Raw genomic sequence first — 27,982 nt, 5'->3', positions numbered from 1 at the left:
ATGTTGTAACATAGCCTTCTGCTCCGAGCTGGCCAACCGAAATAAGATTTTTCTTCAACTTCGGTACGTGTCTGACGTTCTTCAGATACCACTTGGAGCCCTTCAACTTTATTTGCACGTCACCTCTTCCAATGACACTACAGGGTTCATTATCCCCCAAGTATACTTTTCCAAAGTCCCCTGCTACATAGTTCTGAAATAGCCTTCTATTAGCAGTGGCGTGGAATGAGGCTCCCGAATCAATAACCCATGAATCGGAATCGCTATCCATAGCGAGAATCAGCGCATCTTGCACAATATGAGCCTCCTGCTCATTTTTCTTCGGTTCTTTACAAGTAGAAGACATGTGGCCCTCCTGGCCCCAGTTCCAACATTTCCCCTTGATAGGTCTCACCTTCGAGTTCGACCTCTTCTTCTTCGACTTCGATCGATTCCTATTTTGGTTCCCCTTATTATGGCTTCTGCCTCTCTGCTCGAGACTTAGGGCTGAACCTGAACCTTCTGATTCATTTGATTTTCTTCTAACCTCCTTGGATAGAATCATAGCTACCACCTCCTTCAGCTTCAACTTCTCCTTCTCTGCCGAGTTGCTGATTGCGGTCACGCAACCTGCCCAACTATCCGACAACTGCGATAGTATTAATAGGGCCTGCACTTCGTCATCAAACTTGATGTCGACTGAGATAAGTTGATCAACAATCGTGTTGAACTCGCTGAGATGCATCGTGAAGGAACATCCTTCTGTCATCTTGAGGTTGAATAGCGTCTTGACGAGATGCACCTTATTTGAAGCTGACGGTTGCTCATACATCGTTGCGAGCGCTTCCATAAGCCCCTCTGTCGTCTTCTCCTTTAATATATTGTGTGCTACAGATTTTGCGAGGGCCAATCGGACCTGCCCCAAGGCTTTTCGATCCAATATTTCTCAGTCCTCGTCGGATTCTTCTTTCTTCTTTCCTTTTGCTTTACCCATCAACGGACGGTAAAGATCCTTCTGGTACAGATAGTCTTTCATCTGTGACTTTCAGTAGGCGAAGTCTGATCCGTCAAACTTCTTAATTTTTGATTTGCCTTCTTCTGCCATTTCTTACACACACAGATCTGAACAAGAGCTTTGATACCAATTGTTGGGGATATATCAGATACGCTCTGACACCCATTCTGCGGAATTGCCCTATCGGATCTTGTGTTAAGCAATGGAAAAAAGAAACCACAGCAAAACAAAAATTACAAGAAAAAGAACACCGAGTTTTAACGAGGTTCGGCAATTTATCTACGTTCTCGGGAGCCACACAAATAATTTTCTTTATATCAAAAAAGAAGATTACAAAGCTTGTAAAGAGAAAATCTCAACTTGAGATTTCTCAAAAAAAGAAGAACGAAAGGGATTTTTCTCTGAACTTAGGAATTTTTCTCTGAAAAATTCCTAGCTGAAAACCCTCCTTGATGGTCGCCGCCTCTTGAGTTTAATGCTCTGAAGAAAATCAAAGGGGGCAGCTGCTCTCGTGCTCAGGGTTTCCCTTAAATAGGGAAACCCTACCCAACAGCTGGATCCAACCGACGCAGGCGGAGAGAAGAGGGGGAGGCGATCTTTGATTTCGCCAGACTCAGCCACGCTCGCCTGCGAGGCTTTTTCTCAACCTCGCCTGCAATCGAAATCCGCCTGCAGCCCTCTCTCCTCTTGAGTTCGCCCACAGTATCTCGCGTCGACCTCGCCGGTAGAATCCCGACTTCGCCTGCAGTAAGCGCCCACTTCGAGCTCGCCTGTGGAAACCCCAAACTCGCCTGTAGCAGTCGATTTCGCCTGTCGACTCAGATCTCGCCTGTAATCCGCCGCCGATTGGACTTCGCCCGAAGTCCCTATGACCTGGAGCTCGCCTGAGCTGATCGACGTCGCCGGAGCTCGCCTCGTTTCGCCGCTGACAAGGTATGGACTACACCCCAATTTCCAACAATTAACAATATGATTTTGATGTAGAATGTATATGTGAAACTGTGCAGTTATTGTTATTACTGCTATATAGTCTTCTTAAAAACCCTGTAAGCTTGAAATTCTTTCAAAGGCTCATCCTTCTGCATCAAATTAAGGAAAACTGCACAGAATACCTCAATGTTTTGCGTTCTTAATTCTTCCAAGGACTCTTCCATTCAGCCAATGAAGTCTGTCATGGCATCCATCAATCTGTGAGTTCTAGAGTTCCGGTTGTCTCTTTATTTCTATATGTTTCTTACTACTTCCTTATTATCAGTATACTCTGCATATTTTTTTTTTCTGCATGATTTTTTTTATCTATTTCTGTCTCAGAATGAACAACAGTCATTTTCTGGAAGTTTATCATTTTGATTGTATTGTTCCATCATGTGCGCCTTCTGATGGTTTGTCTTCTGGATGAATTACTACTACCCTTTAGAAAACAAAAACGCCATTGAAGTTGTTTATATAGTTTTGCTTGCAATTGCTCATTGAAGAAAATTAATGTAAATTGAAGATAGTAAGTTTCCACCATCTATTTACCCAGTGTTCTTCATTTTTGCAGTATATGTGAAAAACAATATTAAGAATCATCTTTTTATTTTCAATCAAACTAAACTATTTTTTGGTTTTCATATTTGTTAGAAACTAGATTGTTGTTGCAGTTTTAGTAGCAAAGAAGAGATCCGATTTGAGCTTATGGACAGATCATTGTTTTTTTACTGTATTTTCAGGATATTGAAAAGATATTTCTTGAAAAATTTATGCTGGAATTTTCAATATCTTTCTTGTTTTGAAATACTGCAAAACTTCAATAGAAAACTGCAGTTGTGCAGTCGAAAAGACTGCGTTTCTGCCGTTAGGAAAACTGTAATATCGCTGTTCGAAAACTGCAGTGAACTGCATTCTCAAGGCCTAGCTATAAAAGGGTAGAATTGGTGCATGTTTGAGAAAAAAGAGTAGAGGGAAAGAAAGAAAGCTTTCTTTGATTTCTTGTAGATTCGGCGAAGGATTTGGTGAAGAACAGGTTTTGGAAGCAGGGAGTGTTTTTTGGCGGCGTGCGGTCGACCGCGGTGTAAGGCCGGTCGACTGTATTCGTGCACGGACCCTGGGCTTGATATAGGTCTTGTATTGTTCCATCATGTGCGCCTTCTGATGGTTTGTCTTCTGGATGAATTACTACTACCCTTTAGAAAACAAAAACGCCATTGAAGTTGTTTATATAGTTTTGCTTGCAATTGCTCATTGAAGAAAATTAATGTAAATTGAAGATAGTAAGTTTCCACCATCTATTTACCCAGTGTTCTTCATTTTTGCAGTATATGTGAAAAACAATATTAAGAATCATCTTTTTATTTTCAATCAAACTAAACTATTTTTTGGTTTTCATATTTGTTAGAAACTAGATTGTTGTTGCAGTTTTAGTAGCAAAGAAGAGATCCGATTTGAGCTTATGGACAGATCATTGTTTTTTTACTGTATTTTCAGGATATTGAAAAGATATTTCTTGAAAAATTTATGCTGGAATTTTCAATATCTTTCTTGTTTTGAAATACTGCAAAACTTCAATAGAAAACTGCAGTTGTGCAGTCGAAAAGACTGCGTTTCTGCCGTTAGGAAAACTGTAATATCGCTGTTCGAAAACTGCAGTGAACTGCATTCTCAAGGCCTAGCTATAAAAGGGTAGAATTGGTGCATGTTTGAGAAAAAAGAGTAGAGGGAAAGAAAGAAAGCTTTCTTTGATTTCTTGTAGATTCGGCGAAGGATTTGGTGAAGAACAGGTTTTGGAAGCAGGGAGTGTTTTTTGGCGGCGTGCGGTCGACCGCGGTGTAAGGCCGGTCGACTGTATTCGTGCACGGACCCTGGGCTTGATTCAGGTCTTGGTGCGGTCGACCGCCGTGGTCGACCGCCAGACCCTGTAATCCAAACCCGAGAGTCTGGAGTTGGGTGCGGTTGACTGCCGCGGTCGACCGTCGATGCCTGCAGTTGTTTTTGGGGCTCTGTTGTTTGTCGCGGTCGACCGTGACAGTCGACCGCGTATCGGGTCTGGCCCAATTTGCAGTTTCCTGTTCTGATTTGGATTGGTGTTTAGTATAAATACCAACACATGTTTTAGGGTTTCTTTGGCTTTGATTGGGATTGTTTTGGGGATATTTGAGGCACAGAAAAGAGAGATCTTTCTGAGCTATTGGTTAGGGTTATTGATTGAGAGATTGAGAGCTTTGTTGGTGAGATTAGTTGGTTTGTTTTGAGTGATTTGTAATCTTAGTTTGTACTCTCCTTCTCTATTAGTGAAAACACATCCCCTTCTTGCCCCGTGGACGTAGGCAACTACTCGAACCACATAAAATTAGTTGTTTATGTTTGTGTCATTATTTTGCATTGTTTGGTCTTTTTTCTCGGCGTTTGGTTTGGTTCCTCGAAGCACAACGATTGGTGGCTTCCGCGCACAACATTTCTATCTCCCTCAAGAGACAATCTCCTGTAAATCCATCTTTAATCTCCTGTACATCTATCTTTGTCTCTATGTTGATGAAGTTTTGGATTAATCCTTTTGGATTAATCCTTTGGCCTGCAATCAGAGATCATTACAGAGTAATCTTGACCTGAATTATCTTGGGAGGCAAATTTATGCTAACCCTTGCATATTCCGAGCATATATTGTCCTAAAGACAAAGCGAAAGCAAGCCCCTCGATTTAGGTGTTGAAACATAACTTTGAAGTCCACTACGAACAAGCCCAATTTCTAAATATATACTCACACACACATAAAATTTCTTTACTGTTTTGAGCTTACTATTATGAGTGAAAGTTACTAAACAAGTCGATGCAGACCAACTTTTGGAAAATTTGAGGCTAAAGTCGAAAACTTGTCTCATTGGAATAGTCCTATGTCAGGAAGGCGGGAGACTAGAGATGTAGGTAGTTTTAGAGAGTGGTGAGTAGTTGTTGGGTGGTGGGTAGTTACGTTTAGGCGGTTGTAGGGGTTGGGCTATATATTTGTTTGTTGTAATGTTGTATGTGGTTAGGAATCAGAATTGTTATCACAGTCATCTCCGTGTGTCTCATCTTCTTCCTCTTCTCTATTCTGACCTCGTCTGTTCTGTTCTCTCTCGGGTTCATCTGTTTCTTCTTCCCTCTTTTCCTGTTTCTGTCTCAATTCTCTCCTAGAACCATGGCTGGGCGAGGCAATGGCCGAGGTCGAAGTTTCAGCCCCTGACATCCTAATGCATCTAAAACTAGAGAAATTAGTTTTTGGATTAGATATTTGATTTTGACTTCGGGTTGGACGTATACTTGAATGTAGACATAGATGCTGGATTTTATTTTAGGATACGTTATTAGATTTGAAGTTTGATTTTGGGTTTTATTATATAAATAAATGCCTTGTAAATTTAAGATCTTAATGGCAATTGGTTTCATTTGTGATGAAAACCCCAACGCTATTGATATTGACTAAAAAAGAAACCCAATGGTTTGTGTTGTGCACCTCTTCATGAGCCCACCTTTGTATATTTCTTACTACTTCGACATTTATGGTATTGGTATTGACTACATGATTTATTTTTATTTTATTTTAGGCTAAATATCATAACCCCACCCCACCCCACCCCCCTCTAAGGCTTTACTTTGGATGATTATCAGAAAACCGCCCTTACCTTTCAAAATATTAGAAAACCCCCCTTCAGCTCTGGGGTTATCAGAAAACCCCCTTTAACATTGAGATTTTATTGGAAAACCCCTCTAATTTAAGGGAGTTTTCTAAAAAACCCTAAAAGTTAAAAGGGGTTTTTTGATAAAATCTTAAAGTTAAAAGGGGGTGGTGGTTTTGTGATAATCCCTATACTTAAGCGGGGCTTTCTGATATTTCAAAAGCTAAGGGTGGTTTTCCGATAATTGTTCAAAGTTAAGGGGTCTTTTTTATATTTACCCTTTATTTTATTTTTATTATTTTTTTGCCTGCTTTTGTGTATAAACAATAGTCATTTTACATTTTAAGAAGTACATCATTTTCATCGTGTTATCCCACCATGTGTAATAACTGTTTTTTGTCAATTTGATGAATTAATAAAACCATCTTACAGATCAAAATTATATTGGAAGTGTTTTTTTTAGTTTTGCTTGTATTTGCTTGTGCAGAATTAGTATAAAATAAAGATAGTAAACTTGTGTCTAGATATGACGCGGATATCCTGATTTCTTCAGTATATGGCATACACAACTTTGAGAATCATCTTTTTATTTGTTCAGTTGATTTAAACTTTTATTTGGGTTTCATATTCGTTACCAACTAGGAATTGTTGTTGTAGTTATAATAGCAATATTTAATTTGAAACTGTCATCCTTTTGTAAGAGCGTCAGAGATGTGTGTCCATGTGTATGTGTGTGCACCTACATCTACCTGTATGTGCACCTATGTCTGCATGTCTGTGCATGTTTGTTTGCGCGCCCGTGCGCGCGTGCGTGCAGGTTGGTGTGCTTTTGTGCATGTGCATTTGTGGAACTAGTGAGTGAGGGGCAGCTCATTTTACTAAATGAGAACCAAATTCATAGATTATTAGTGAAGCTCACCCTGCTTGTCGCATCAAAGCATATGGGCATTATGACTCATGTCTCTTGATAGCTTATTTTTCTAAATGAGGTGTATCTTTTCGATCCATATATGTATATCTGGAATATTCATGAAATTCGAATGTAAGACGTATTTCACTGAGAAGATATGAGAAAAATAAAATAGCTAAATAAAGAAGAAGAATTTTGACGACTTTCTAGATTAAAGAACATATACAAAGTTGTACTGATTGTAGGGGCTTAATTTTTAGCAAAATGATGAAATTGTGGGATGGTTTAATTGAGTAAAACCTAATAGAAGAAACATTTTTCTTTCAAAAATCTGTTTGGCTTATGCTGGGATTGAAAATGGAAGCTCTAAGTCTAACTTACTGGGACAATCTAAAGAAGGATCTATCAAGATAAGAGAAATGTATGTTCTTTTAAATATTTAAGTCAAATGTTTCTACGTTTTTGATGAATACGATCATAGTTCTCCTCCAAAAATAAAAAATGTCTGCAGATGTGATATATCGAGTATTAATTATGGATGACTTAATTCGACGAATACCATCATAATTCTCCTCCAAAAAGAAAAAAATGTCTGCAGATGCGATATATGGAGTACTAATTATGGATGACTTAATATTCATAATGATGGTACGCCTTTTTCGTGGTGCATAAGACTACAAAAAGAATAATTTCTATAAGTAAACAGGAGAAGCTTTGGAATCTGAAAGATTTAGGATTAGCAAGTTAAATGATGGAACATATGGAATGCAACTTTACGAAGATTGTGAGAAGAAACCAGGATGTAATTAGCATTGATAGGTAATAAACATCAAGGGTGATTATTTCACTACCTAAAATCACTAACAAGGTTGTGGAGGATGTTTATACAATCAGCAGAATGATCAACTGAGATGTCTTCTTAAGTAATTTTGCAGAGTTTGAAAGGGTGTCAGGACATTTGGTACCCAAGAAGAAAAAAAAAATATTCTGGCAAATGTGTCAGAATGTTGAGCACAATAGCTAGCATCAGATTTAACTCTTCCTCATCCTAAGACAGTTCAATAATGTGTTGTGTGCAATCATTTTGAAGCTGTTCTTTTCACAAGTCATCCCTGGAACTGCTTGTCTTGTATAGCATGGATCTTGGACAATCATGGCTACACTAGCACAGTGCAAGGTTTGAAATGTTCAGTAATCTGCTGCTTTACCACAAATGGCACCCGAACTTATTGTGGATTTTGTGAAAATTACCCTATAAATTTATGTGCAAGGTTGGTGCCTACTTTGATTGTTATTGTTTACACTGATGTGTGTTTTGTATGGACTGCTTCTATAACTGATTACATTGGATTATTGTTTTCCACCGTAAGTATTGTTTATGCTGATGTAAAATTGATAACAAGGTTGAGTATAACTTCAATCTTTCTTTCCATAAGATTTTGTATAGTGTGTTCTCTATTTCCCTTGATAAAGATTACAATAACTGCATCCCATTTATTATATGTTCCTCTACTCTCCTCCGTCCATTCCCCATAATTCATCCTGAATTACATTTGAATTTTACCGTTCTTTAACTTAAAAACACAGCTACATGATTAAAAGGAATGTGAATGTGGAATTATGTACATACCCAACAACAAAAAATGCATGTCCATCCAAATGGTAAGTCTGAACATTAGTTCCATTGTTCTGAAATATAATTTCCATAAATCCCTTGTATGAAGCATTCATTAGAGAAGTTCCAAGCTTTGGTGGCTCATCAAGTGGTTTTGTGGGGAAATCGAGTGTGTACACTCCCTTAAGGTTATACTGATCAGCGAGTCTTAGCGGTGTACTAGGCGGGGAATATGAAATCCCATTGAGAGTGGCTCTTTGTTTTCCGTTAATAGTAACTAGTGGTTTATTTTCTAACATGTAGACTTGTGTCACATTGATTGAACCGTATCTGAAAGATCCTTGAGGATTTGGGCGTGCAGCAGAAGCACTCACATTCCACCTGACCAATAACAAGCAGATCTCTCAGAACAAAGAATTTATATAAAAAAAGGATTACAAAAAATTGTCTGCATCTATACTCTGGTTTTCAAGAAAACCTCTCAGAATAAAGAAAACCTGTCATCTATACCCTGGCCATCGCAAGATCTCCTTATTTTAGCCTCTATTGGATAGAATCAATGACAAATTGCAAGGGTGGAAAAAAAAAATTCTTAGTCAGGCGGGCAGAATGATCCTCATAAGACATGCTTTATGTGAACACGTGAAATGCAAGTGGGGGCCACCATGTGAATTGTGAACACGTTGTGTTCTTTGCTTTAGTCCAGCGGAGAAAGAGGCCCATGTACCCGAAAGCATGGCCTATAAATACTTGTAGGCCTAGGGTTTCGTGCATGTGAGGGGGTGCAGGTGGGTTCATACAAAAGGCGGCTGAATTTTCTCTTTTGGATCAAGTACAGAGCAAAAAGGAGGTGCAGGCAGAAAATACCAGCAAGCAAAAAAAAAGAAGGGAAACTGCAGAAGTATTTTGCGGCTGGGTTTTGTGCAGGAGAAGCAGCAGTTGTGCAAGACTTTTGTGCAGTCCTTTTGTGTTTTGTAGAGAGATATTGTGAGGAATTTGAGAGTTTGTTTGAAGGTTTAGATTGAGTGATTGTAAACCCTAATTGTATCTCTCCCTCTAATAGTAGATCTCCCCCTCCTTGCCCCGTGGACGTAGGCAGTTTGCCGAACCACGTAAAATTGGTTTGTTTGAGTTTGTGGTCATTGTAATAGTTTTAGAATCCCTCGACAGGTCAGTCCTAGAACTGATGAGAGAAAGAGCCGATATCTCACTTTATTGAGATATCCGCTTCAGATTCTTGTTTCCTTGGTGAGACAGGAATTCTTATTGATCTTTCTCTCTTATTGTGCACCAGAAACTCTGCCGAAATTTTCGTTGCGCACAACAAGTGGTATCAGAGCCCAGATTCCAGATCTAGGGTTTGGTTGGAGGAGTAGATCAATTTGGAGGCTCGTCTAAGGCTTCGTTTGGTGATAAAGGTGGAATCTTTTGTGAAAGACTCTGTCTTTTCAGTTTTGGATCTATTCTTCGTTCGTTTGTGCGTAAGATGTCGGGGAAAGAAGGTGCTTCGGATGTCGAGGGTAGTGCTTCTGGCGCGAAGACCATTCAGAGTTTGAATATCCACTCTATGAAGATAGATGTGGAGAAATTTAATGGCACAAATAATTTTAGATTATGAAGATGCGAGGTTTTGGATGCGCTGAACGCTCAGAATTTGGAGGATACATTGGAGTTAGATGGCAAGCCAGATGACGTTGAAGAGAAGGTTTGGAAGAAAATGAATCGAACGCGTGTGGGGTGATTAGGTCTTGTTTAACTCAAGATCTAAAATATGATGTGATGAATGAGACTTCTGCAAAGAAGATTTGGGAGATTCTCGAAGACAAGTATTTAACCAAGAGTGCGAAAAATCGCTTGCATTTGAAGAGGAGGCTTTATCATTTCCAATTAAAGAAGGGAACCTCCATTAGATATCACATGAACCACTACACGAAGCTTCTTGCGGATTTGACGAATGTGGATGTCATAATTGAGGATGAGGACAAGGCGTTGCTGTTGTTGAGTTCCTTGCCCGACGAGAAATATGAGACATTCGTTCTTATTCTGATTAATGGGAAGGCATCTCTTTCGTATAGTGAGGTCACTGCTGCATTAGTGAATTATCAGCTTCGAAAGAAGGATAAGGAGGCTTCAGTTGAGCCGGTAGCAGAGGCGTTGGTCGCAAGAGGGAAGAATCCGAACCGAAAGAATTGGAAGCCACAGTCTAGAGTAGGGCATCCTACAATTGGAAAAGATTAGTGTGCTTGGTGCAAGGAGACTGGTCATTGGAAGAAAGACTGCCCGAAGCTCGACGAATGGATGAAGAATAAGCAGAAGGGAAAAGGGAAGCAACCATCATCAGAAGCAAACATCGTATCGGATGGTAATAATTCTGACTCTTCTATTTATTTGCTTTCTATCAGTCCTACAGATAGCTATTCGGAGGAATCTGAATGGATGTTGGATAGTGGTGCGACCTATCATGTGTGCCCTAAAAGGGAATGGTTCTCTAGTTTTGAGAAGCTGATGGATAGTGGTGTGGTGTACATGGCTGATAACCGTGCATGTCAGATCCTTGGGATAGGAAGAATTCGCATAAAGATGTTTGACGGGACTGTTAGAGAGTTAAACGATGTGAGATATGCTCCTTCTTTGAGGAAGAACTTGATCTCGATTGGAGCTTTGGTTGGAGAGGGTCTGAAGGTTCGTGTTGAGGACATGGTTCTCGAGATTGTGAAAGACTCTCGGATTGTGATGAAGGGCGTCAGGAGGAATAACCTGTATTACTTGACTGGAGGTATAGTGGCACGTGGAGAACTGACGACTTCTGTTGATTCGACTAGACTGCGACATTTGGGGCTTGACCATTCCAGTATTGATTCCTCGCATAGATTGAAAGAGGGTGTAAAGACCTGCAGTTTGAAGTCCAGTGAACATGTTGATGTGAGCAAGAAGACCGAGGTGAAGTTTGGCACCTCTATTCACCGTGCTAAGGGTCGTTCTAGAGGAGTTCACGTGGATGTTTAGGGGCCTTCCAAGGGGGCATCATTGGGAGGTAATAGACGTTCGGTTTCCTTTGTTGGTGACTGTTCTAGACGTGTTTGGGTTGCAACTAAATCCCTTTCCGAGACGTGTCTAGGGAGAATTCGCATTAAGATGTTTGACGAGACTGTTAGGGAGTTATATGATGTGAGATATGTTCCTTCCTTGAGGAAAAACTTGATCTCGATTGGAGCTTTGGTTGGAGAGGGTCTGAAGGTTCGTGTTGAGGACATGGTTCTCGAGATCGTGGAAGACTCTCAGATTGTGATGAAGGGCGTCAGGAGGAATAACATGTATTACTTGACTGGATATATAGTGACAGGTGGAGAGCTGGCGACTTCTGTTGATTCGACTAGACTGCGGCATTTGGGGCTTGGTCATTCTAGTATTGATTCCTTGCATAGATTGAAAGAGGGTATGAAGACCTGCAGTTTGATGTCCAGTGAACATGTTGATGTGGGCAAGAAGACCGAGGTGAAGTTTGGCACCTCTATTCACCGTGCTAAGGGTCATTCTAGAGGAGTTCACGTGGATGTTTGGGGCCTTCCAAGGGGGCATCATTGGGAGGTAATAGGCATTTGGTTTCCTTTGTTGGTGGCTGTTCTAAGCGTGATTGGGTTGCAACCAAATCCCAATTAGAGAAATTCCTAGTAGTCTCTAACAAATTGAAGAAGTGTGTGATAGACGAAAAGGTGAAGGTACTTCATTCTGATTTTGGTGGGAGGTACATGATGGACCTATTTCTGTATTGGACCCGAGCTCACGGCATTTTGATTCGTTGGAAAGAAAATCTTGGGGCAACTAGATAGGGTGGCAAATTTAGAGAACTGTGCCTTGCTGGAGGATGATCGATGTTCGTTGTCAAGCAATGGTCTGCAGAAGAGTTTCTGGACTGAGGCTTCGACATATTCGAGTCATCTTATTAAAGAGTTGTCAACTGCTATGATAGGAGGTAAAACTCAATTGGGTGTTTGGTCTGGTAGTGTCACTTCGGTTGAGGCTTCGATGAGGGAGTTAATTGACTCTCAGCAGGTGGAGAGTTTTGGACAGACCTTAGATGTATCGCAGCGGGTGGAGAGTGATGCTACTTCACATTGGGTGAAGATTACTCCACATACTCTAGATCATACTGCATCGTTTGGGATTCTAACTGAAGTGACATGGTTTGGGGATCTTTTGGATTTGGATGCAGATGATGGATTGTTTTTGGATTCGGTTGCAACTGGTGGACATGATTTGGATACGGCTATTGGTTCACCTCAGATGGAGGTGTTTGATTTGTTTCAGTTTGGGGCCATTAGGAGCGCTATCAGTTACAGATCCGTTGGTGATATTAGAGAAGAGTTGCAGACTTTTCTATTTGTTTAAGGGCCTTTGGAGGCCATTGGGTAAACTACGTGAAAGTTTGATTCCTTGGGCAAGAGGATACGTAGGCAATCATTTATGATGCAGCCGGTTTGGTGAGTTGATACCGACATTTGGAGTTTGTTCACATTCTCGTTTGGGTTCTCGACTTGTTATGGATTGAGTCTGTTACCGTGAATTGTTTCACTTCGTACTAGACACAACAAGTGAGACATTTTGGTTTAGTTGATGTCGGCTCAGTTTTGAGAAAACTTCACCGAGGTGGAGAATTGTGAATGCGTGAAATGATAAGGACAAGACGACATGGGGCTGTGAATGAACGAAGACGTGACGTGACTCATGGGGGCCACGAATTTTGTGTGAATGACGTGTTTTCTCAACTCGTGATGAGATCACGTTGAGGAGCACGTGAACAGCAGCGAGATTTTGACAGGCCCACCCGAATGTCATTTGATGCTATATATAGCGTGTTCTTTCTAGGGATTCGTGTGCAAGAGGAGAAATAAAACTACAGACGGCTTCTTTGGCTTCGAGCGGAGTGAAAGGAGAATTTGGTTTTCGGCTGTGAGTTTCTTTTCGGCAGAGAAGAAAAGAGGCGGCTTTTGTGAGAGTTTTGTGTAGTCTCTCATGCTGATTTTGTGAGAGGAATTGAGAGATTAGATTGAGGGTTTATTTGTGAGATCTTGAGTTGTTGTAAACTTATTTGTATTCCCTTTCCCTCTAATTGTAGATCCTCCCTCCTTGCCCCGTGGACGTAGGTAATTTGCCAAACCACGTAAAACTTGTGTGATTTGCTGTTTGTGGCCATTGTAATAGTTTATTAGGTTCCATCGACAAGTCAGTCCTAAAACTGATAAGAGGAAGAGCTGATTTCTCACTCTGTTGAGATATTCGCTTCAGATTCTTGTTTCCTTGGTGAGACGGGAATTCTTATCGATCTTTCTCTCTTATTGTGCACCAGAAACTCTGCCGAAATTTCCGCTGCGCACAACATATTCATATTTGTCAGAATACGAATATGTTTGTTAAAACATCTAACCAATAGTACACGATTATGGATATGGTTATGTACTGAAATATTCAGATCCATATCCAAAATATCCGAATATATATTGGTCATACTGTTGAAATAGCTTCTATCCTTAAATTAACGAATTTGAGGTTAATTTTGATGATCAAAATATTTAAACTTGGCTTTTCAAAACCATATTAATGAACTCTCCTGTACCATATAAACTGTATTTTTTTTTTAAATATTATCTAGTTTTCTCATATCCGTTTTGTATCCGGTTATATGTCTGCAAGCATTTATCCATGTCTGCATTCAATTTTAGCTGGCATAGATGTGAATTTTCCTTACTCAGGCATATCCATATTCGTATCCGTGATTAGTAAGCGGATATGGATACGATAAACATCGTATCCGAGTCATATCCATTTGCTTTTGAAATGACATGAAAAAAAAATATGAAATCTAGTTTGTAAATCTTTAATTGCAGATGTGAAGCTGTACCTAAGGAAATGTTGAAATCAAACAGGCCTTTAACCGCAACTTGTAATCAAACAGATCTTAAGCGAAAACTTCGGAATTAAGTGGAATTAATTGGCCGCAAGAAATTTCTTTCTACTTCCCTAGATTGTCCTCTGTTATGCTATTTATCCTTAGTGTGGGCCAACACACGTTAATTGTTTTTTGGAATATTGAGGAGACTCGAAGTCCCTGCAAACGTCAAGCGGAAGCCTTGAGTAAACGGTGGCGGCTTTGAATGGTTGCATAGTGGAGAGTTCTTCACGAACCGCAAGTTTTTTGGGCACCGACGTCCATGGGTGCTCCGAGGATTCCAACTCTCTTTCTTCAGTTCCTACTCGTCCGCTTCATGTCGTTTGGATCCCACACCTCATTTGCAAGCGATTTCATCTCTTCCGACCGACCCCTGTCACAAGACCAGACCATAACCTCTAAGGGGGACAAATTCGTGCTCGACGTCGACAGTGGTCTTATTCGTATTTATCGCGGAAATGACTATTGTGAGGGGTGTCAAGTTTGGGCATCAAACAGCGAAACACCAGTCTACGTTGCACCTGAGCTCAGAATCAGTGATGACGGCAACCTAGTCCTTTTAGATCAATCCAACCTACAGCAAGTTTGGTCTACAAATATAGAATCAACTGCCTCTAATTCCACAGTTGCTGTGCTTCTAGACTCAGGTAACCTTGTTCTTAGAGACGGGTCGGATCCGAGTAAGATATTTTGGCAGAGCTGTGATCACCCAACCGATACTTGGCTTCCTGGTTGCTACTTGGGTTTTAATAAGGTCACAGGGGAGAACCGTCGCCTCACTTCTAGCGGCGATGAGTCTTCTCCTGGAGTGTTTTCCCTTGAGGTAGACGCTGGCCAGCTTCTCATAAAGTCGAATGAGTCTAAGAAGTATTGGTCTGGTGGGAACTTGACTGATGGCGTGCTTAGCTCCGCGCCAAATTTCAGCCGGTTTGCCGAATTTGAGTACATTTCTAATGAAACAGTGAATTATTTTACCTATTCGTTGAGATATAGCCAGACCTTTGGGGTGTTTAGATTGGACAATTCAGGAGTAATGGAGCAAATTCTCCTAGCTGATGATCCTGTGGCATTGAGTCCGTCCTCCGATCCACCAGATCAGTGTGGTAATCCGGCCTTTTGTGTGGGTTCTGCAGAGATGAAGAAGTCCAACAACATGAGCAGAGTCGTTACTTTTGTTATTCTTGGTTCAGTTTTAGGTTCCATAGTTTCTTTAGTTGTTATTTTCAAAATGGTCTGGATATGGAAAAAGCGAGGTAGGATGCACAAGATGAAGTCGGACAATGGTACTCTTGTGGCATTGAGATATAGAAAGCTGAAAGAAATGACCAATGACTTCTCTGAGAGACTAGGTGGCGGTGGCTTCGGTTCTGTTTTTAAAGGGATGCTACCTGATTCCACAATTGTCGCTGTAAAGAAGCTCAAAGGTGTTCTTCAAGGAGAGAAGCAGTTCCGAAGCGAGGTGAGCACAATTGGAGTGATACAACATGTTAACTTGGTCCGTCTTCTTGGATTTTGCTCAGAAGGCACTAACAAATTGTTGGTTTACGAGTACATGCCGAATGGTTCTTTAGACTTCCACTTGTTTCGTAACACTGATGCTGTTCTTGACTGGGGGATAAGGTACAAAATTGCCCTTGGAACTGCTAGAGGGCTATCTTATCTCCATGAAGAATGTAGGGACTGCATCATTCACTGTGACATTAAGCCAGAGAACATACTGTTGGATGCATTATTCGTACCAAAAGTAGCTGATTTTGGTCTGGCGAAGAATGTCAACCGCAACTTCAACAGTGTATTGACTACACTGAGGGGAACTATTGGCTATCTTGCTCCCGAATGGTTATCAGGAGGTTCTATAACTGCGAAAGCTGATGTGTACAGTTACGGGATGTTGCTACTTGAAATCATATCTGGTAGGAGAAACACGCAGCGATCTGAAGACGGATATTATTTCCCTGTATTGGCAGCAAACAAAGTTGTGGAAGGGGATGTCCTTAGCATTCTGGATCCTAGACTTGAGGGAAATGCTAACTTGGAAGAGCTTGACAGAGCCTCTCAGGTTGCTTGTTGGTGCATTCAGGACAATGAGTTCGACAGGCTTTCAATGGGAGAGGTGGTTCAAATTCTAGAAGGTGTTGTTGAGGTTAACAGGCCTCCTATACCAAAGCTGCTTCAAGCTTTAGCTGAGAATATAGAAAGCATAATTTACTTCTCAGATGGCAAAGAAGAGCACTTTGACGAGGACATATCTGCCAGACCTCTATAATTTCAAGTGATGGATGATCTGTGTGCTTTTTTCTCTATTTTCACTCATGTAAGTTAGTAAGTCTCATACTTTCTGTTGTGTCATAAAACAACTGTCAGTTTCTCCACTACTGTTTCGGAGGTTATTGCTATGCAAAAATATCCAAAAACAGTTGTAACTTCAAATAAAATGATTCTCAATTTTTACTAGTCAAGTAGGTTTATAACTAAACATAAGAGCTTCTCTCGTCTCATATATGTTTATCCAAATATATTATTTTTCGTAGATTATGCTGTTATCTAAAATCATTTAGATTTATAAATCTGTCTAAGAAAATGTCTGATAGGTAGCATGTCTAACCTTCGCATGATTAACAATATGATTTTGATTGTTATTGTTTACACTGATGTGTGTTTTGTATGGACTGCTTTTATAACTGATTACATTGGATTATTGTTTCCACCGTAAGTATTGTTTATGCTGACGTAAAATTGATAACAAGGTGAGTATAACTTCAATCTTTCTTTCTATATGATTTTGTATAATGTGTTCTCTATTTCCCTTGATTTTGGTATGAAGGGGGCCCACATGGAAGAAAGTCAGTAGCCTCTGAATTAGGTTCAATAAAAAAACTGAAGAACACAGGTTGAAGAGATAATGGAAAACTATTGCTGGTTTGGTAAATATTACGATAAACTGTAGGGAGTTCTCCTGTACTCAAGGATGCAATGGTAAATTCTATCGTGTCATCTAATTACCCACAATTGCATAAAACTCCCATTGTTTTATTTGTTCTGTGCACGATGTACATTTCTCTACATGAGCAGAATCTTAGCATCTCAAGAATTAAAACTGCAAACAATCATGCACGCCAAGATTACATACATTGAATCAGGCAGTCCTTTATGCTAATGTAGTGTTCTTGACGTACATTATTCATTCATGTAATCAGATTTCATACTCTGCGCCCTAATTTACTTACAAGGTAGGTTTTTAAATGCAAGATTTTTTTTACATCTTATCTTGGTAAATCATTTATACTTTGGTAAAATACACTGATCTCTGGATAAGTAGTGTGATTATGAATGTCGAGCTTTATGAAAGGGTCTGATCCTATGATACATTTCTATACAACGAGACGGTAACCATTCGAGGCGTAAATCTTCTTCTTCCTCGTTTTCAACTTCGCTTTTGAGCAAACACCGATTTCTCTTCATGAGCAGAATCTTAGCATCTCAACAATTGCATAAAACTCCCATTATTCGTCAAATCATAATTTGTCAAATCATAATTCCTAGGATCAGGTCTCACGCACAGGTAATCAAAGTTGTCAATGTTTATTTACTATTTGTTCTTCTTTCTATTGTCATTATCGACCAACTTGAAATATTAAACTAACAGTTTTATTTTTTATTTTTTTTCCTTTTTCCTCTCGTAGCTTGTTAGCATGGCCGGATGACCCCCCTTCAGCTTTATGAAGAATGCAGTGCCTGAATGTCCTCGACCAAGAAGAGCGTGCTAAAGCGATCGAGAGACTGAAAGAAGCTCGACAACAACAATCGGTTCGTGTAACTGCTTAGGATCGATATGTTTGGACTGCGGGTCCTTCGGCTAAGAAAAGAAAACTTACAATAGTTTCTCATGATGTAAAAACAAAAAATTGATTCTTGCAACTAGCTTAGGATGTTTGGGTTGCAGGTCGCTAGAAAAAAAAGAAAGATACGCACAATAGTTTCTCATAGTGTGCGAGTTGAACTGAAAAAAAAAATCTCCTGCGCTTGCTTTCTGAATAAAGAAGTTTTATGAACTTTTGCGTGTATGTTTAATTTGTAGAAGTTTTTGTTTAATTAGTCAGATTGTTAATTACTTGTTATAAACTGGTGATTAAGTCACAAGACAAGAGCCGCTTTGTTCCTCCATGAATTGATCTCCAACCTTACAATCCAGTTGTAGAATCACCTCAATCAAGAGCAAAAGGGTCCAAAATCTTGAAGATGATATTAAATATTGAACAGATCAATGAAGATGAGCTTCTTCAATAGTCCTAGTTTTCTCGCCCGCTTTATTTCCTTTCTGCCGCTCCAAGATCTAGAATGAGATAAATAGAATAAATAAACCCCTGAGTCGTATCCAACTTGAGTCCTCATACAACTATAAAATAAGGTGAATTGACAAGTGAAAATGAAAACTTCACGGATTTTGTCCAACGTGGGTTTTGTAAAATGCTACCCATACGTTGATAAGTAAGGATTCGATCAGAACACAATTTCTTGATGGTAGAGGATCGGTTTAGAAATTGCAACTTCTTTATTGATGGTGTAGTTTAACCCGCTCCTACGGGGACGGTTCTGATAGGATCCCTATTACACATAAACTTCTGCAGGACCAAGCTTTCCTTTATATACAGCTGGCTACGAGAAAGCGAATGAATCTGTTCTCCATTATTTGGCGGAATGAGATGACATTTCTTTATCCAGTTCTTGATGCAATCCAATATCTTAATAGTCTGAGATAAATGAAGGTAGTCCAGAGTTGTTATCTTATTTAAGAAAAGCTTAGCCTTACGCTGATGCCTTTCATCCTTCCTATTGTTGGATGAACCAACGTTGTGCAAATGAAACCATGCCATCCCCATTGCACCAAAATTTAAATAGAAAGCAGAAAAACTGCTAAGCAAGAAAAAATATCAGCAAACAAATAACTACTTTAGTTCACAGAGTTGAAATCAAAGAAATAGAGATTCACACCCAAAAATAGCAGTCTACGAGAAATATCGAAGAACTAAAAAACTGATATTTATGCCATGCTTAGAATTTAACCACTAGGCATATCTCAATAGCACTACAATTTAGATGGGGGGAAATGGCGTCTGTTTCTCGATAAATGTTAAAAGTGTATGAGTCTGCTCTTAACAAATGCTAAAGGATTGTTGTGATGAAGATCATGAATATTAGCAATTTCCACCATAGAAGTCTCTCTGAAGAAGACAAACTCGTAATATGATGTTTTTGCTCCCTGTAATTTGGTTAAAATAAATAAATAAATAATCGAGGAAGAAGAATTATAATCTGGCTGAAGGAATTAGTTTTTATGGTATTTACTTACTTCTGATACTTTTGGAGGAGACCACAGTACAATGCATTGTCTGGTAGAGGCAACTCGGTTTTATTAGTATTTTCAGGATTCACGACTCTCATATATGTCTCCTGCCCAAGATACCATGTGTCAAGATTTTCTGCGCGTAGATTCCATATACCGACATTGTCTAATGAGACTAAAACTGCAGTCCATGCTCCAGGGTATACCTGATCAAATACATAATAAAAGAATATAGTCTAGTCTCAGTATACAGTACCTAACTAAATAAAAATATGATCATCTACATTATACAGTACCTAACTAGATAAAAATATGATCATTTAGGAATATCAAATGTTAATCTACTGATAATTTAAAACAACAGAGGGAGCATTATCACAAGAATTGACTCTTATGCATAGATATACAGAATTCTTAATTATAAAAAAGGATAATTACACATAACTCCCTCATCTATACCTTCAGTTGCAGTAAACAACCTCAACTTACTTGCGCTTAACCCCCATTAATTCATGAGGAAGAGGGGTGATATTTGAAATTAATTTCTAGAAATGCAGCGGGGGGTGGGGGGTGGGGGGGTAAGCACTAGTAAATGAATGAAGGGTGTTGGGTGGGTTGGGGGGGGGTTAAGGCACTAGTAAATGAGATGAAGGGTGTTGGGTGGGTGGGGTGGGGGGGGGTAAGCACTATAAATGAGATGAAGGGTGTTAAATGCAACTGATCTGAACGCATAGATGAGAGCGGTTATGTGCAACTTACCTTTAAGAAAAATCTCAGCTTCATAATCCTTCTTTTTATCCCAAATAGGAATTGATATTTGAGTCACTATACAACATATATATGAACATTATGGGAATCCCAAATCAAATACACTCACAATGATGAATGTGTTGTCAGGCACCGAAACCAGCAGCCCACATTTTTGACCAAAAGCAAAAGAGTGGGCCCCACTTTTGAAAAATGCACTGGGTTAGGCACCGAGTTTGGAAATTTCAAAAGATGCACAGTGTAATATTAATATTTTATTATGCATAGTGTTTTTTTCCAAACACTATAAATAGGCTCCAAATCCTTAAGGAAAAACTCATCCCAGAAACAACTTCTCTTATAGAAGAGTGAGAGAGAGTATCTCCTTGTAAAGAGAGATTGTAACTCCAGAGTTTTCTCCTCATAGTGGATTCTTCTATCCTTGCCTGTGGACGTAGGCAATCAAGTGCCGAACCATGTAAATCTGTGTGTCCAATTTTTTATCTCTACTTTTGCTCTACTATTGTTGCGATCATGCTCTATTAGGCCCCGGGTTTGTCCCAACAAGTGTTAAACATATCATGTCAGTAAACATTTCAAGATGTTCCCAAAGAAAATACTGCTTAAGCTTTGAAAGGGTAAAATTTCAATGATGAAGGAGAGAAAAGCTCAGGACACGTACCTGGGTTGTGCAACGAGCAACTGCATCCCATTTATTATATGTTCCTCTACTCTCCTCCGTCCATTCCCCATAATTCATCCTGAATTACATTTGAATTTTACCGTTCTTTAACTTAAAAACACAGCTACATGATTAAAAGGAATGTGAATGTGGAATTATGTACATACCCAACAACAAAAAATGCATGTCCATCCAAATGGTAAGTCTGAACATTAGTCCCATTGTTCTGAAATATAATTTCCATAAATCCCTTGTATGAAGCATTCATTAGAGAAGTTCCAAGCTTTGGTGGCTCATCAAGTGGTTTTGTGGGGAAATCGAGTGTGTACACTCCCTTAAGGTTATACTGATCAGCGAGTCTTAGCGGTGTACTAGGCGGGGAATACGAAATCCCATTGAGAGTGGCTCTTTGTTTTCCGTTAATAGTAACTAGTGGTTTATTTTCTAACATGTAGACTTGTGTCACGTTGATTGAACCGTATCTGAAAGATCCTTGAGGATTTGGGCGTGCAGCAGAAGCACTCACATTCCACCTGACAAATAACAAGCAGATCTCTCAGAATAAAAAATTTATATAAAAAAAGGATTACAAAAAATTGTCTGCATCTATACTCTGGTTTTCAAGAAAACCTCTCAGAATAAAGAAAACCTGTCATCTATACCCTGGCCATCGCAAGATCTCCTTATTTTAGCCTCTATTGGATAGAATCAATGACAAATTGCAAGGGTGGAAAACAAAAATTCTTAGTCAGGCGGGCAGAATGATCCTCATAAGACATGCTTTATTCAGTATGCCTCTTAGTCTTCACATTCTGGCTGCCATCTCAGTCCTTTCCACTGTGCTGAAAAAGATTGACAGCTGTTTGCTAAGTTTTTCTGGGGACACTCTGATTTTGGTAGGAAAAAACATTGGCTGAAGTGGCACAAATTATCTTATCCTGTTTCTGAAGGTGGATTGGGTTTCAAAAGGCTCATTGACATAAAATCAGCTTTCCTTCTTAAACAATGCTGGTACCTAGGTTCGCCCTCTTCCATCTGGTCTATCTTCATGCGGTCCAAGTACAAGATATTCCCCTCCCCCTTCTCTGGTCAGCCCCAAAACGGTGTTCTAAAGAATGGAAAGACATTTTAAAGATGAAATACATATTTGCAGACCAATGTGTATGGTCTGTTGGCTGCGGAAACATCTCATTTTTGTATAACAAGTGGATTCCCGAGTTTCATCTTGCTCTCCTATGTGATCACGGGGATAGCAAGGTTAAACTCAAGGATTTCTACCAAGAGGAACAATGGCATTTTGACTCTCTCAGCTCAGTACTCAGCCCTGAAGTGGTGTAACTCCTATATGAGGCTACTCCCAAACTTTCGGAAGATGATGATGTGAGAAGCTGGAAATTAGAAAAGAATGATAAGTTCAATCTCAAATCAGCATCGCATGCTATCAGACCCTCCTCTGTCCCTATAAAAGTTCTGGATGATATTTGGACTACCCCAATGCCAACTTCTGTAAAATTGGTGTGTTGGAAAATTTTTCATAATATCTTGCCTCTTGATTCCCTTGTCCAGCACTCGGGCATATCCTTAGCCTCCAAATGTGTCTGCTGTAGCAACCATCAGACTGAAACCATGAACCACCTTTTCATTCATAGTGAACTTGCCCAATCTCTTTGGAAATTCTTTAGTGCAGTTTTTTCTGTGCCGTTTTTCCCTCAACAATCAATTACCACTAGAATGAAATGGGGGTTTAACAAATGTAAAGGTAGATCACACTTCTCAATGATGGGTAGAGTGGCATGTATTGCTATAGCTAGACAAATTTGGAGTTATAGAAACAACTCTGTTTATGGAGGCATGGAGAAAGATTTCATGCATGCTAGGCTGGCTATTATTGATTCTCTACAGCACGTGGATCATTTAATCTACCCTAAACTCCACTCCTCTCCTTATGGCATTGATTCCTTATTGTTATTGGGTATTAAGCCCAGAGCTCCAGTCCCTAAGAGGCAATTATTTGTGTGGACTCTTCCTGCTCCAAATTCATATGCTTTGAACATTGATGGCTCATGCCGTGACGGAAAATTAGCTGTGGGTGGGATTGTCTGTGACCATAAGGGTGGTTTTGTTTGTGCTTTTGCTGGGTCGTTGGGATCTGGTAGTAGCTTGCAGAGTGATACTGTCGCCTTGTCCACCAGTGCAAATATGATTTCTGTGATGGGTATCCACCCTACCAGTGCTCAGACTGATTCCAAAGCACTTGCTAGTTTGATTGGTAAGGGTAGCCCATATTGACAGTTGCACTGCACATGGGATGATCTGCACCGTCTATTAAATCATATCCCTGTCTGTCATGTATGTAGGATCGTTGGGCACCATTTTCTCTCTATTTTGTAATGATATTGTCCTCTTCGGGCCAAATCCTCACGGTTTTGCTCTTGGGTTTCACCCCAAAAGGCCTCATACCAAACCCCAAAAGGCCTCATACCAATTAGAGACTTGCCCATCCTTACAAACTCTAAGCCCTTCTCATATTTAGTCGATGTGGGACTTTGATTTGTCCACTCAACAATCCTCCCCTCAAACAAAGTCCTACCGAGCATCCCCTTAAATGATCATCCATTCGTCCTCTCCTACACCGGGAAGACCAGTTTCATCGAGTCCAACAACCTCGTGAACCTTTTTCCTCTATCCAGGTCATCTCCTCTTCACCGGGAGCACACCGCCTGTCCAATAGAGCTCAACCATGATCTCTTTAATCGGGGGCTCACCACTTTTGTTTAGGGCTAACTCCGGGATCTTGGTTCTGATACCACTTGTAGGATCGTTGGGCACCATTTACTCTCTATTTTGATATGATATTGTCCGCTTTGGGCCAAGCCCTCACGGTTTTGCTCTTGGGTTTCACCCCAAAAGACCTTATACCAATTAGAGACTTTCCCATCCTTATAAACTCCAAGCCCTCCTCATATTTAGTCGATGTGGGACTTTGGTTTATCCACTCAACAATGTATTCCGCGAAGGTAATGGGGTTGCCGATGCTTTGTCTAAGTTTGGGCATTCCCTTGATAAAGTACACTATTTTTTTCCAAGACCAAGAACTTCCTCGTGATATTCTGAAGATCATAAGGTTGGATCGGATGGGTGTATCTACATTGAGATGCCACTCTACTCATTGAGCTGTCTCGGAGGTATTAGTGATGTTCTTGTGTATTTTGTTATGAAGTAGATAGATTTTTGTATTTTGTTCAGAGGTCATACAAGTTCTCGCCCATATTTCTGCTTTATCTCATGTACAAAGTGAGGAATGTCTCATTCTTTTGGAGCTCCTGGGGTTAAGTACGAGTCATGCTACCCATGAGAGGCTTTTGCTTGTAATCTTTTAAATTTCCCATAATATGCTATGGGTTATGAGCAAAAAAAACCTGTTAGTTTTGTAATGAAGTTTGGTTCTTCAAACGTATGCACACACATTTACACGCAGAATTGTAGTAAATACTATAAAGCTTGACCTGTTTTATCTAGTAACTATCTTATTTATTTGTTCTTTCCCTTTCAACTGCCAAGATCTATGGATTCGGAAGTGCAGATGGCTCTTCTACCATCTGCTAAGATGTTTGAAGAACATAACTCCCTATTAATGGTGTTACTAACGGTCATAGATGAAGCCTTTTTTTTTAACTTTTTATATGAGGAATACAAATAGTCTCTTTGGAAATACAAAAATGTCGCTAATAATGAAAGATTACCTGATAGATTTTGCTTGGTCCATGGAGTAACCTTTGTAATAAAGGTCATTTGGAGGATCAGGTAAAGGACCATAGGCCTTGCCTCTGGAATTTGAATAATGCAATATGGCAACACCAGTATCCCTTGCCCAAATAGACTCGTTCACAAATCTAGCACTTGCGACGATGTAGTAATCACCACTTGCATTCTGATCCATAGTAATCAAGAAAGAATATGACTGACCAACATGAATGTCTAAGTCCGTGTAGTTCTGTTGTATGGTATATGAGCCTTCAGTCTCCACAAGGCGCAAGTTATGTGACTGAATTCTGAAGTTGAGGCTCGTAAATGTTCCAACATTGTGTACCCGAAATCGGTATGTCTTACCTGTTTCAAAGGCAAAAAATTCAGTTGCCATGAAATAGTTTCTTCACTATGAAGACTTTAGGTCTTTTTGTATATATACCACTTAACTAATGTGTAATTGCCAAACTACTCCAAATCATCAACTTTTGATAATTGCAAACTACCTCAAATCATCATAGGGAACTTTTTCATGATGACTTTTAGATGAACTATTTAGTTATCAAGAGATATTTGGGTTTGATGTAGTTTACATCCAATATTTCTTGCCTTACCAAACTGAACTGATGGATATATATAGTCTTCACGTTACATCAATACCTTACCATGTGGAATGTTCTCTAGTCTGTAAAAACATATTTCCTATCATGAGTAATCATATGCATCTTCTCTCATCTTGGCAGTATCATATTTTTCCGTCGAAAATGCTAAAAGATCATGGATTGTTTTGTATATATACCCCTTAAATCATGTATATTTGTAATAAAAAAAGGCCCCATTGGAAATCAACTTTGGAAAAAAAAATCCCTCCCCCAATTAACAATCATCTATTTTGATAGACTGACTTGTAACTGCAATGCAATTATCAAAAAGTTATTCATTAATCATAGGAAACGTATTCACCTGGCTCGACATTGATAGTTTCATACTCAATACCCGCAGGAACAAGCGAGGAATTATATTGGTAAGGCCCCTTCCCGTTGATCAACACACCATCAGGCATCCCAAGCTCCTTTCCCTCATCAAGCTCCTTCTTCAAATCCTAGACAAACTCAAAACAAACAATATCAGACACTCATAAGAAAGGGTAAATTTCACCAATCCCCCTTTATGTTTGATCAAATTTGAGATAACCCGCTACACTTGAAAAATGTCAATGAACCCCCCTTAAGTTTGGGCTGTTTCTGGAAACCCCAAAATGTTTTCAGTTTTTTCAACTAGCCCTACACAACGATGTTAGATAAATTTGTAAAAATATCAACATACCCATTTCAAATTATCACTCTAATTATTATATTAAATTAACTAATAAGGTGCATTTAGGTCAAAATTGGACCAAACATAAGTGGGTTTTCTGAAATTCACCTTTAAAATTATCAAAAATGGACATGCTAGGGGTATCAGGGGAATTTTGGTCATTTGGACACACGTGATTTTCATGTGCAAAGTTAGATCTGACGGTGTTAGTTGGGGGGTTTGTCTAACAAAAGTTAAGGGAGTTAAGGGAGCTTAAGTGACATTTCTAAAGTTTAGGAGGGTCATCTCAAAGACAGCCAAACTTAAGCAGGGTTTTGTGAAATTTTCTCTAAAACATGCACATCAATTATTATCATAATAGATTACACCTTGTGGTTCTTATTAAACCAGTCTCCGATGAAAAGGGTGATGTCTCCGTCAGGCTTCTCAAATGGCAAGGGAACAACCTCGCGGTTATTTACAATGATTCCACCGTAACCTCCATCTGCTCGGTGCAAGTTAAGAGAGGGGAAGTAGAAAAAGCTTCCGATCTGATCTTTTACTTGAAACCGATATGTCCAATTCCAACCAGAAGGAATGGGACAATTCGTTCCCAGGACACCATCTTGCCAAGAGTTGCGTCGGTGTTGGATACCATCCCTGTGTAACATGGAGGATATGTGTATAAGCTAAAAATGTTGGAAAAAAGTAAGGAGCTAGAATTCATTAGTATCGGCATTTGAATTAGGAATTTTACCATGTAACTAGTAGAGGCTCATCCAAGTTGTTTTGAATGTTGGCGACAACATTCCAGTTGGTGGTCACGTTGACAATAGGGCCTGGGAACTGGCCATTGATTGCTATCACCTGCGATCAACATAGTCACCAAGCAACTTTAACATGAACAATGGCCATGGCATGTCAAGCTTTTTTTATTTAACTTCTGCAAAGAAATATTTAAGGTTGAGTAAAGCAACCTTAAACGTGAAGAAATTACAGGACATAATCAGATGTCACACAAGAAAATAAGAAACATTAGCCAAAATCTGAAAAGACAATAAAGAGTGGTCATGTTTATATTATTGTTTATGTTAACCAAAGTTCACTATAATCAGTACTATATGGGACCATCACAATAACTAGCATAAGCAACAAAAGATATCATCTTTTGTTGATTATCTACAAATTCATTCAAAATCACCCTCTCTCTGGTCTGGAAAATAATTGTAAAGGCCGGGAATTCCATTATTATGCAAAAGGCTAAATTGTAGAATATCACCATCTAGCAGCAACAACAACTGCCTGCACCCTCTGTTAATTAAACGGGAACTTTTTTCTGTGAAATAATTAATATCTCAACTCTGGTGAGTTCTCTGTAATTTTACCAGATTTTTTTTTTTTTTTTTTTTTGAGGTTTTAAAGATATAAACAAGGTAAAGCAATTTTATTTTATTTTTATGTCCATACATTAGCCTACGTTAATCAAAGAAAAGTGGGGGAAAAGAGAGTAAGAAAACAAAACACTGCCCAAAGCCAATATCCTCCACAAGACTATTTAACAAGCTACCATCTTTCATAAACTACTTTGCACCAAGATTATCCTTTTTTCCACTTTGTTTATAATAAAAATAAAAAAAATAGACAGCACGTTAATTTTTCAATAAACTATCAAAAAAATTCTCCGAAATAATTAATCCTAAAATTCTGATGAGATCTTTGTAAATTTACCCAGGTAAAAAAAAAATTATCTCCAAAACAGAGCTTATAATTTAGAATTTAAAGATACAAAAAGATTTCCAGAGTCCAATAGCGCACATTAAAGCCTAATTTAAAAAAAATAGTGAAAATGCAGTAAAAAAATATCCCAGAACTGACATATTCCGCAAAATTTGTTAGCAAACTAAAAGCTTTCATAATTGATCAACACCAAGATTCAATTTTTATGTTATTAAAATAACCAAAATATAATCTTTTAGCCAAAGTAACAGACCTGCTTGCTGACGCCGAGAGGGGCAACGGTGACGTAGGACACGACCCAGTCGAAGTATGCCGTCGGGTCACCGGCCGAG

The 27,982-nt window shown here is 39.3% G+C and overlaps 3 protein-coding genes across 7 annotated transcripts; 1 reads left to right on the top strand and 2 right to left on the bottom strand.

The window, feature by feature from the left end:
* LOC109848763 (G-type lectin S-receptor-like serine/threonine-protein kinase At2g19130) lies at window positions 957–18,114 on the top strand. Of its 5 annotated transcripts, XM_020418416.1 has the most exons (4): window positions 957–1,927; window positions 2,002–2,184; window positions 14,036–16,411; window positions 17,781–18,114. In XM_020418416.1, the coding sequence occupies exon 3, from the start codon at window positions 14,360–14,362 to the stop codon at window positions 16,361–16,363; it is 2,004 nt and encodes a 667-aa protein (XP_020274005.1). In that variant the 5' UTR covers window positions 957–1,927; window positions 2,002–2,184; window positions 14,036–14,359; the 3' UTR covers window positions 16,364–16,411; window positions 17,781–18,114. The 5 variants fall into 5 exon arrangements, with proteins under 5 accessions (XP_020274005.1, XP_020274008.1, XP_020274007.1 ...); XM_020418419.1 differs by lacking the exon at window positions 17,781–18,114 and having other exon boundaries at window positions 14,246–16,551; XM_020418418.1 differs by lacking the exon at window positions 17,781–18,114 and having other exon boundaries at window positions 14,243–16,551.
* On the bottom strand, window positions 7,713–8,599 carry LOC109848764 (monocopper oxidase-like protein SKU5). Its single transcript, XM_020418420.1, has 2 exons — window positions 8,166–8,599; window positions 7,713–8,077 (listed from the first exon to the last, which is right to left on the bottom strand). Exons 1-2 carry the CDS (start codon window positions 8,447–8,449, stop codon window positions 7,912–7,914), a joined length of 450 nt encoding a protein of 149 aa, XP_020274009.1. The 5' UTR covers window positions 8,450–8,599; the 3' UTR covers window positions 7,713–7,911.
* Window positions 19,027–27,978, bottom strand: LOC109846991 (monocopper oxidase-like protein SKU5; the record flags this gene model as incomplete). Its single annotated transcript, XM_020416232.1, has 9 exons — window positions 19,027–19,357; window positions 19,448–19,647; window positions 20,871–20,949; window positions 21,038–21,403; window positions 24,614–24,980; window positions 25,581–25,719; window positions 26,303–26,573; window positions 26,671–26,780; window positions 27,904–27,978. Coding segments are annotated over 9 exons (1,704 nt in total), but the record flags the coding sequence as incomplete, so codon positions are not given.

Source organism: Asparagus officinalis, chromosome 7 (genome assembly GCF_001876935.1).
Source record: "Asparagus officinalis chromosome 7, Aspof.V1, whole genome shotgun sequence".
Classification (NCBI taxonomy): Eukaryota; Viridiplantae; Streptophyta; class Magnoliopsida; order Asparagales; family Asparagaceae; genus Asparagus; species Asparagus officinalis.
This window is presented reverse-complemented; position numbering and strand designations above follow the sequence as displayed.

Coding starts and splice junctions, on each gene's coding strand:
- LOC109848764 (XM_020418420.1), bottom strand. CDS start 8,449: ATGTTAGAAAATAAACCACTAGTTACTATTAACGGAAAACAAAGAGCC. Junction 8,078..8,165: donor CATGCATTTTTTGTTGTTGG/GTATGTACATAA, acceptor AATGTAATTCAG/GATGAATTATGGGGAATGGA.
- LOC109848763 (XM_020418416.1), top strand. CDS start 14,360: ATGGGTGCTCCGAGGATTCCAACTCTCTTTCTTCAGTTCCTACTCGTC.